This window comes from Pongo abelii, chromosome 3 (assembly GCF_028885655.2).
Source record: "Pongo abelii isolate AG06213 chromosome 3, NHGRI_mPonAbe1-v2.0_pri, whole genome shotgun sequence".
In the NCBI taxonomy this organism is placed as follows: domain Eukaryota; kingdom Metazoa; phylum Chordata; class Mammalia; order Primates; family Hominidae; genus Pongo; species Pongo abelii.
Genome location: NC_071988.2, coordinates 177,725,133 through 177,736,370, shown reverse-complemented (window position 1 = coordinate 177,736,370; position 11,238 = coordinate 177,725,133). Strand labels below are relative to the sequence as shown.

At 36.4% G+C, this 11,238-nt stretch overlaps 1 protein-coding gene across 2 annotated transcripts in view; it reads right to left on the bottom strand.

Moving 5' to 3' along the window:
- Positions 1–11,238, bottom strand: part of GUCY1B1 (guanylate cyclase 1 soluble subunit beta 1) — a 50,201-nt gene that overhangs the window by 18,001 nt on the left and 20,962 nt on the right. For both annotated transcript variants that reach the window (XM_024246279.3, XM_002815242.6), the window contains exon 5: positions 1,383–1,580. In XM_024246279.3, the coding sequence (XP_024102047.1) occupies positions 1,383–1,580 (198 nt within the window). The remainder of the gene's footprint in view (positions 1–1,382; positions 1,581–11,238) is intronic.

Here is an 11,238-nt window from a genome sequence, read left to right as displayed (position 1 = left end):
CCTGGCTATTTTTTTGTATTTTTAGTAGAGACGGGGTTTCACCATGTTAGCCAGGATGGTCTCAATCTCCCGAACTCGTGATCCCCCCGCCTTGGCCTTCTAAAGTGCTGGGATTACAGGCATGAGCCACTGCGCCTGGGTGATACTGTGTTAGTTTAATGTCAAGAACAAAAGATTGGAAATGTGAGGTATATACTATTTTGATTGAATACCAGTGAGATTCCCAATCATGGATGAATTGTGATACTTTACCCAAGGCTTTAATTTTTAAATGTCTGCATTTGATAATGCCATGTTATACACAGTCCTACTTTCTATTAGGTTGGTGCAAAAGTAATTGTGGTTTCTGCCATTACTAATGGTCGTAGAAAAACTAACGATGCACCTGGGAATCACCAACAAGTGCCACGTAAGAACTAACACCAACTTCTGAAAGAAAGAAAACCATGAACTCTAACATAACTTTACTAGATTAAATATGTGGAATATCTTTCTAATTTATTTAAATGTTACTATTTTAATTTTGGATCATACTCCACTTAAGGGTTTTAGACCTCCCAAGTGTGTTACAATATATCTATGATCTATAAGAAAGAATTGTCTATTAGGTTTTCTATAAATAAAGAAAGGTTGGAAAAAGGTATCTATCACCCCACTTTGGCCTCAAGTTTAACGCTACTGAGAATTGACTCTTGGGTATGAACATGCTGAACACATAAAAAGCAGCCAGACTGGGAGAAACCATAAGGGCCAGAGATAAAGAGAAACAGTGGTTCTCTTTGTTGTACGGTTGCCCTATCAGTACCTTGAAATTATCACTCAAAACTAAGAGTGTGTATTATCAATAACAGCATGATTTTTAAAGTATCAGACCTGGCTTCTTTCACCAAGTAACTTGATTAAAAACAAAAACAAAAACAAACACTTTCATTCACAAAATTAGACATTCCAACTATATTTCAGGGCAGACAAAAATCGACAAAGAGAAAATGATCTATAAAATAATACTTAATTTTATATTGCCTTAGAATTTGACTATCCATATTATGGATATTTTGCATGCTGAAACCCACAGCTCAGTCGTCACATATCCTTCTGCTTCCCAGCTGGTGTGTGTTCACAGGGAATGCAAAGTAAATTTCTTGTAGCCTTGAACAATATATAATTAGAAAGAAAAATCTGCTGCCAGAAGGAAAAAAATATACTGTATAATGCACTCCCAGGCCAAATATAGAAGATTGCTGGTCTTTCCACTGTTTTGGCTTATATATACTTCCAGGGAAGAGCACTAACAGTGATAACTGCAGGTAAATTTAAAGAGTGTCATTTAAAATATTTTTAGATGTCATCTGTGTTCAGAAGTCTCCATTGCTGTTTGTTACCTTCATGTCTATTTCAGTGCCATGGATTTGTTGAGCCACTGTTTTGATGATTCCAATGACAATATCCTGAAGTCCTTCTCTCTCTGAGTAGTAGTGCAAAATAAGTCCTTTGCCCTTTTCTGCATCAGTGCACCTAAAGGAAGGTGCACGCATTCCTGGGTAGATGGTAGCAAGGTGGTCGTGCAGAGCATCAAGGTTCTGCAGCAAAGAAGAAAGGGAGACCAATAAACAATGCTTTCGCAATGACAGCAGACTCTGGGAAAGCAAGATATGAAAACAAGAGTCAAATCGGAGTCTACTGGGCAGATCAGCAAAGCAGCACATGTAGCACATCCTTCACTCCACTGAGATATCTGTAAAGCAAGTGCCACAGAGAAAATGAAACTAAGATAGTAGAATTAAGAAAAATATCTGCAGCTATGAATAGTTAGTGCATTTTAAGAAAAGATAAGTGGGATTAAAAAGGATGGCTAAAACAGAAAAAACATAGTTAAGGGCTAAGGCAAAGATACTCATATTTACAAGATCTTGGGGCAGTTGTTTATACGTGTTGTGATCAACAACAGGGAATGCCCAAAGGACTCACACATTTCCCTTCTGTTTATACTGCAATTCTAAAACTTAATTTTCAACTCAAAAAACTATGCCTAAATTATAAGCATATAAAAATAAGCATATTATTTTGTGATTTCTATTTAACTACTCTAATATCTTAGAGATTAAAAATCTATTTTAGAAACTAAAGCAATGTAATTTCTTCATGTTCTTTAGTGTGCTATCATCAAGGTGGAGTTTCATAGCTAATCTGTGAAATAACTACATTTTGAAATGGAAGTCTAGGAAAACTAATAAATTGGCCAATAAATATTTTCTGTTTTTGTAGCCGTGCCATTAATTTGGAAGATGCCACATTTCCCTGAGTCTCAGATTACTAATATACAAAACTAATTGGTGTAAAGAGTACTAGAAGAAATGGTGTAAGCTATACATTTTATGTGGCCCAAGATGATTTTTCAAATAACAGTTCATAACATGTTGGGGGGTGTGTGTGTGTGTGTGTGTGTGTGTGCGCGCGCGCGTGTGCTGCACATATATAGTAGGATATACACACAGCACAGCACGGTATAGGAATTAAGAGCAATATGACTTAGGATCAAGTAGGCATGGGTTTAAATAATGACTGTCATTTCATAGGAAGGTAGCCAATTCGCCCAATTTTTCTAAGACTTTATTTCTTCTGGCAAAATGGAGATAACTTTAAACATGTATATAAGGCACTTAGCACTTTTCAGATGAGGCTGGAAAAACAACTGTCTCTGAAAGATTCCCTTGCCTTAATCCCTGTGAATGTGTTGTATCGCATAGTGAAAGGGATTTTGCAGATGTGATGAGGGTTATGGACCTTGAGTTGGGAAGATTATCCTGGATTATCCAGGTGAGCCCAACCTAGTCACATGAGCGACTGTGCACTTAAAAGTCAAGAAGCTTTCCCTGCTACATGGTGAGAGAGAGAGGTGCAATGACAGAAGGTCAAAGAGATGCGAGTATGAAAAGGATTCAACACCATGCAACTGGTTCTGAGATGTAGGAGACTGTTGAAGGACTGGAGAGAGGTCTCCAGGACTTTAGGGCAGCTGCCTGCTGACAGTCAAGGAAACTGGGTCCTCAGCCCTATAACTGCATGGAACTGAATTCTGTCAATACTTGAATGAGGAAGAAAACAATTATCTCCAAAGGCCAACATAAAGAAACACAGTCCCGCCAGTACAGCACGCTGAATATAGTCCAGTAAGACCTGCAATGGAATTCCAACTTACGAAACCATAGGGTAATAAATTTGTGTTGTGTTAAGCACTTAAGTTTGTGGTCATTTGTTATGGTAGCAATAAAAAACAAATACACTAAGCAAGTAGTACTCTATTCACAACTGGTGATTATTTTTAAAGAGAAGAAAAGAAAAACAACAAAACAGTTTCAAAATGTCATGGGCATAAAAGAACATATCTAAAATGAAAGTGCTGGAGATATGCCAAAATTAAACTATGGCTCTCATTCCGAACATCTCAAAGAGGTCAATTTAGAAAAACAGAAAAATCCAGTGAGATTACTGGGAAGAAACTACAGTGAGAATGAGATGATTCTGCGGGTGTCCACATTTGAGCAATACTCTAACAGGACACCTACAGCATTAACTTTCTGTCCCTTCCGCACATCCACTCAATCATGCATTCACTCTATAATGTTATTGTATGTGCATTATATATCATACACTGTGTCATGTGGGCTGGGGGGCAGGGTAGATGTTTGGATGCAGATCTACATGATGAGGATTAAGCAGCTTATGGTTTATATCACAAATGGATGTGTACAGTGGCTTTTGATGAGCAAATGAGGAAGCCAACAACTCAGACTGAAAGAATGGAGTTAAAATACTTCAAAATGAAGATGTGATTTGAGCTAGGTCATGAATTTTGACAATCTAATCCAGATAAACGATTCAATGATCTCCTCAACTCGATAAATCTGGTGACTTTTTGAACTGTCTGCATCTACTGTTTCCTTCGCCACAATTATACCTGTTAGAGTCAAGCTAATTCTTAGCAAAAACATAAGTTCATCCGGATTGCCTCTAGAGGCTGCTATTGCCATGTAAAAGTAATCCAATATGGCAGACACTAAGTATTGAAGAGCTATATATAACCTTCAAACCCCTGAGTCCTAAAACTGTTTTACTTGGTTGAATAGTATGAGAGGTTCTCCCAATGATGAATCATTCTCATCAGAACTCTTCCCTTAGAAGGGATGACCTGAGAACTGCTTCATAGCCCTCCCAGACCCCTTATACTTCTACTTATGTTGTGAAACATTTTGTGAAAGAAAATCGGATGAGAAAAAAAAAATCACCAAGAGAGTTTTATTTTTATCTGCATTTCTCACAAAGTCAAAATTGAGCTTCTGGCTGCATTTAGAAAATGTTTCTAATAGAGTCAGGCCCAGGTACTGTGTTGTGGCTCACTTAAAAAAGAAACTGAGGCCAGGCGCGCTGTCTCACACCTGTAATCCCAGCACTTTGGGAGGCTGAGGCAGGCAGATCACTTGAGGTCAGGAGTTCGAGAACCAGCCTGGCCAACATGGTGAAACCCCACATCTACTGAAAATACAAAAATTGGCTGGGCGTGGTGGCTTACGCCTGTAATCCCAGCACTTTGGGAGGCCGAGGCAGGCGGATCACAAGGTCAGGAGATCAAGACCATCCTGGCTAACACGGTGAAACCCAGTATCTACTAAGAGAAAAAAAAAAGAAATTAGCAGGGTGTGGTGGTGGGTGCCCGTAATCCCAGCCACTCGGGAGGCTGAGGCAGGAGAACGGCATGAACCTGGGAGGTGGAGCTTGCAGTGAGCCGAGATCTCGCCACTGCACTCCAGCCTGGGCAACAGAGCAAGACTCCATCTCAAAAAAAAAAAAAGAAAGAAAGAAAGAAAGAAAATACAAAAATTAGCCAGGCGTGGTGGGGCACGCCTGTAGTCCCAGCTACTTGGGAGGCTGAGGCATGAGAATCGCTTGAACCCAGAAGGTGGAGGTTGCAGTGAGCCCAGATCTCGCCACTGCACTCCAGCCTGGGTGACACAGTGAGATTCTGTCTCAAAAAAAAAAAAAAGGAAATCGAACCAAACAATAACTTCAAATAGGCATTTTAATATTTTTTCTATACAGAATGCTTACATATTTCATAAATCAGTGTATCAATGTGCTTACATCATTTTCATACTCATCTTTTTTACTGGATTATTAAAACATTTCTACAGTCACTCAAGCAGATGGCATAAGGCAATAACGACTTGCACCACTTATGTTACTGGCACCACTTATGCTAAGGCAAGTCAGAGAGTGGACACAATCGTCCAAGTCAGTACTTCCTGAGTCACTAAAGATAGGCACTGCACCCTCACCACAGGATACCAAAAACACCAAATGAGAATGTTCACCTTTTTTTGTCTTTTTGCAGTAACCAACTCTGCAGAGATTTACTGTGTTATTGAATTTACTATTAATTAATTGAACAAGTAAAGTGCTTTCCTGAATCATAAAAGATTGAACACCACTTAATGTAATATTGATTTTCTTTAGATAGTATCTAATATAAAAATACTCTTAGGATTTCTTGAGTTACAACCTTCCTTACTTGGCTTTACTCTTTCAAAATTTAAAGTAATTACCACAGCCAGACTATTACAAGAAATGGGATTAATGATTAAAAGTTATTTTCATTTAAGTACACTTATATTGCTAATAAGTGTGTCATCCTCATATACAGGCTACAATTTTTTTTTTTGCTACAAAAAGATTCTTACAATGGCCAAGAGGAAACCCTTTCTACTTTTGATAATGCTATCTAAACAAAGATGATAGTTCATCCACATTGCTCTAACAGTGTATTCTGGAGAATAAGAGTTTCATATCAAAACTGATATTCTGTGTTATTTCTAAATATACCCACAGAAGCACTTACAGAAAGTAAAGAGCTGTGTGGCCGATTGCAAAGAAGTATGTCCATATGTATGAAAGTAAAAAAGACACTGAAAACATGTAAACTTTTATATTGCAGCACAAGTAGATTCCCAGGAAACAACGATGTTAACCTGAAATATGCTTTGATTCATTCTTCTAGGCTTCATAAAATCAATATAGAAAAATATAGAGAGTAGGTCCATTCATCTATTTTGACGTCTTGAGATACCTAAAGGTTTTAATTTCATAATTTCATTTCTTAATGTTCTAATATCATTTTATTGTTTTTCTACAAGCAAATGAATGTGGTTTTTCTACTCAGGAATTCTGCTCCCTGTCAGTCTAGTTTATTTTATCACCTTGCATTTATCATTTATAAAAGAAAAATTAGTTCTGGTATTCTGGGGTACTGTACTGGAGTTTCAGATGTAGTACACTTCACAGATTTAGAAAACAAAAGAAAATTTATCATTCCTTTGAGTAATAAAGTGTCACATTTTTAAAGATCTTGGAATGTTTCAAAATAAATGCACATTTTCTTTTTGTAATATGCATGCCAAAAATAAGTTCTTACATAATTACAGAGGCAAAGTCCCCAGAAGTCAACTACCTGATTTTCCTGTATCAAGGACATCTAATTAAATTTTTTAAAGGATCCACGGAAATGAGTAAGACCTTGCCTTGAATGTTTTAAAGAAAAACATTTTCAGTCTCCAAGAATCCTTGTTTTAGTGGATGGGGAGAAGGGAGTTGTCTGTGTTGAGAATATCACTGCAGTTTAGATCTGCAAGAAATCTTTAAAATCAGTCATTGCAAACCTCTTTTTGTTTTCCAGTGAAGGAGAATGAGGTATAGGATTTCCTTTCTTTCTTTCCCTCACACCTCTGAAAAATAGGACCAACACAAACATTCTTTAAAGAGAGTCATGTAATTTAAAAAATATTTTGTTAAGTTTTATAAGAAAAAAGTCATTTTGGAATTTGAAGATAAAACATCTAAACAAAGTAGACCTAAGTAAAATGGAATATCAAACCCTAGATGATGAGAAACACCAAAGTAAATAGCATGAGATTGGAGTAGGAAGTGAATGTTTTCATAATACTTTTCCTGCCTTTTCTTCCTGGAGCTGCTCCTTGAGAATTAAATAGCTTTCCAACTGAAAAGATATAGAGATTCTTTTCTAAAAGAAACACCGAAAATCTCTATTTAAAAAGAAACTGTACCAGAGTCACTAAAATTATTTAAATGGAAATAGCTTTAAAGCTATATCAATTTATCATTACCATCCTCTCCAAGGAAATATTTTAATTAAAGAAAAACAGTTAAAATATTTCTCTTATTCTACTGTTTTTAAACTCATGTTAAAAAAGATCCAGTCTATATAATACTACATGTAACAATTAATCAATATTTTGAAAAATTATGAAAATATATACCAGTTATTCTAACTGAAAAGCCTTACAATTCTGGAATATTTCTTATCTTCCTTCACAAGTTTTTAAAAAATAAAACTATTTTTATTATTGGATTATAGAAATTGGCGTTGTAGACGCTGAGAAAACAGTTCTTTTTGAAATTCCAAAGTTAAAAATAAAGTGAATGGTGTGCTTTTTCTTAAGAAATATAAATAATTTAGGGAAGTATTAGAATTTTACAGCTGTTCAGGAAAATCCTCATAATTCCTAAAATAACCCTTTGCACAAACATTTAAGAATTAGATCAGTCATCAATCTCAGATTGTTCCTGGTGGCCAAATCACAATGTTGTATTTAATAAGCCAAAACCTGGAGCCAACAGGAATTGAAGAAAATCCCATTGCAGGCTGAACAGAGGCGCTGGTTGATAAACTCAAATATATCTGAGTTGAGTGAAAGACTGAAACTGTCACCATATCAAGGTTAGTTGAAGAAGCCAGTGTCTCCAGCAAATAATGAAAGAACGTTGATCTAACTATTCACCTGAGTTCTAATTTAAATTAGGTCATAATTTAAATCCTAACTGTTCTCTAAAGTTGCATTTGCCCACGTATATTTTCATAGTCAATCTGGCAGCCTTCGCTGCTCATTTTAATTGCATTTTAACTCTGTAAATTTGTCAGAGAGGTAAAAACAATATAATGTAATAACAATGTAATACCATTGAAATTGAATTCGTATCCCTGTTTGGGACTGACGTGGCTCCTTTTCCCAGGGGTAATAGATTATCTTATCAAACACAACTTTCTCAAAGCTCTTGACTCATTGTACAAGCATATACACACATATTAACACAGACATAAAATATAAAGGGAAAAATAATGCACAGAGTAGTGGTCTAGTTATCCATAGCTGAATGTCAAACAACTTTAATAATTTATTTGTTATCTTTCATGGTTCTGTGGGTTGTCTGGCTAAATTAGAAAGTTCTACCCTCGGGACAGAATCAGATGGAAACTGGGCTGAAATTATCAGAATGCCGGAGCAGGCTGGTTTTCCAAGATGGATCAATCAAATGGCTGGTAGTTATTTCTAGCTCTTCGCTGAGAGCCCAGCTAGAACTGCTATCTGCCAGTCTACACGTGGCCTCTCCATGTGGCTTGTGCTTCTCATTTCACGTGTTTGGGTTTCTAGAGTTACCATTCCAACAGCAACTGTTCCAAGATACCCTGGAGGAAACCAAGACTTCTTGTACTCTAGCCTAGGAAGTTTAAATATCTCACTTCTGCCCCATTCGATTGTTAAATAGTCACTAAAGCCAACTCAGATTCAAGGAAAAGAGAATTTTACCTCCTGCAAGGAAGAGGCAAAATCATACTACAGAAATGCATGTGAGATGGGAGAGACTGTTGCAGTAATTTAGGGAAAATATAATCTGCCATAATGCAATAGGATATTAGAGAGTAGAGGTGAGCGTGGATTAAGGTGGATATAACATTAAACTGAACATTCCTTATCAGCTATTTTCTTATGAAGCTTTCAAATCCCTTGTATTCTTTGCAGTCTTTTCATCAGTACACTGGAAGCTTCCGATAGAAATTGACTATAGCGGCCAGGTGCGGTGGCTCAGGCCTGTAATCCCAGCACTTTGGGAGGCCGAGGCCGGCGGATCATGAGGTCAGGAGATCGAGACCATTCTGGCTAACACGGTGAAACCCCGTCTCTACTAAAAAATACAAAAATACAAAAAAAAAAAAAAAAAGAAAAAGTAGCCGGGTGTGGTGGCGGGCGCCTGTAGTCCCAGCGACTCCGGAGGCTGAGGCAGTAGAATGGCGTGAACCCAGGAGGCGGAGTTTGCAGTGAGCCGAGATTGCGCCACTGCACTCCAGCCTGGGCAACAGAACAAGACTCCGTCTCCAAAATAATAATAAAAAAATTTTGAAAAACGCAAAAAAAAGAAATTGACTATAGCAATAGCATGGAACCACACATTTTATTCTCAATTTACGAATTAAAAAGTGGAAAAACTAGACAAAATTCTTACTGAAATATGGTCTTGTCTTTAAGACAATATATCCAGGTAAAATATATAAGATCCAAAAATCAAATTTTAAAAATGTCTTATTTCTTTTTCTCTTTCTGATACATTATATTTTCAATTATTAAATCAACCAAAGAATAAATGCCAAAGATTATTACTTTTTTCATCAGCCCACAAGTTGATGGTTTCACTGGTGATTTAAGAAAAAATCAGTTCTAAACTGTGAAATGCCTAGAGAAGAGGAGTATTTCTACAAAGTTATCGCTAAAAATATTTCTTATATTTTATTACTTTATCCATTTAGGACTTCTAGCTATTTTTTGTTAAAGTCTCAGGGTGGCTTAAAATAAGCATAATGCAAAATTTTTAAACTTGAATTTGGAAGCACAGGAGAGACTGCATAAGCAGGGTCATGAATTGGATATTGGCACCAAAGCCTTTCAAGGGGAAAGATATGTTAGTATTCGTTAAGTCAACTATGGATAGAAATGATAACCTCCATGTGAGAAAACAAATATTTTTCTGGAGCTAAGCCACAGATATTATCTATACAGTATGTCCTTGAATAAAAAATTTAAGCAAAAGAGGTATTATCCTGATAAAACAGTCTGGACCAAATAATTATAAAGATACATATCTTCAGAATTAATTAATTCTATTATTCAAAGACTATATCATTAATTGCCTATTATATGCTGTGTCTAGTACTTAGAATTTTTTTTCCATTATTTCAAGAAAAGTAAAAACAATGGTATGGTAGGTATATACATATATAAGACAGACCTATTCTTAATAATGTATCCAACTGAGAGGCTGTGGACAGGCAACTTCCAAGGAAATTCTGCTTGCTATGATGAGTGAGTCAGAGTTGCTCAGCTAAGGCATAATCAAATAGTCTCCCATGTTATGATTTCAGTAGCTATTTTAGTGTTCCCTAAAAGCTTAAAATGGAAATGTTAGAATGACCATTTTAAAAGTGTCAACAGATACAAGCAATGTACCCTGTAAATTAAATAATAAACAGTAATTTAGTATGTTCACCTGAAAAGGAAATTGGTCTAGTGTATCTCTTCTTTTATATTTCAATCTATGATTCATCAATAAAAAAAATTACAGAGTCTCACTCAAAATGGGTTATCCTGAGTCAAATAATTCAGCTTGATCTATTGGTGTGTTTGCTTCCTATTGTGTGTTTTCTGCTTTTGCACAAACAACAAATATTCACTTTTTTAAAAAAGAGATATTCATTTATTCTCAGATATAGAGATTGCATCTGTGAAGGTACAAACATTAAGAGATTATACATGATCTCTGGCTTCCTGAAGTTTACATTTCAGTCCATCAAATGGGAATGATAATGCAGTGTGAAAACTACTGTGGCTGGGGAAATAGAGTGTCCTATGAAAATAAGAGAGAGGTTAGTTACCGTGACTAGGATAGGGCAGAGCTTGGAGAGAGGAGTGGTGCCTTCCCGGAGAGTAATTTTACCTGCAGAATTAATAGAATTTATCTATGGGGAAAGTGCTGGAACCATGTTCCAGGCAAAGAGAAGAACAGTGGAAAAGCTGAGAGGATAGCGGGAACAAGATAAATACAAGGTTCTTAAAGAGGTTAAGTTTGGCTGGACTGGGGGAGAGGGAGAGGAAAGATGCAGAAAGGATGTAGGTTTCAATTGTTTTAAATATTTTGACAGTTTCCAATGAGCAATAAAAAATTACTCCAGAGTTTAAGCAAGAAAACGATACAACGAGATACATTTGCATTTCAGAAAAAGCACTAGAGTTATAGGATGGAGAAGAGATTGGAGGAGTCATGAAGAGAAGCAGGGAATCCATCCAACCTCTAGATAATGGTAGACTCTCCCAAAGAAGTGTGGGGGAAATAGAGAAA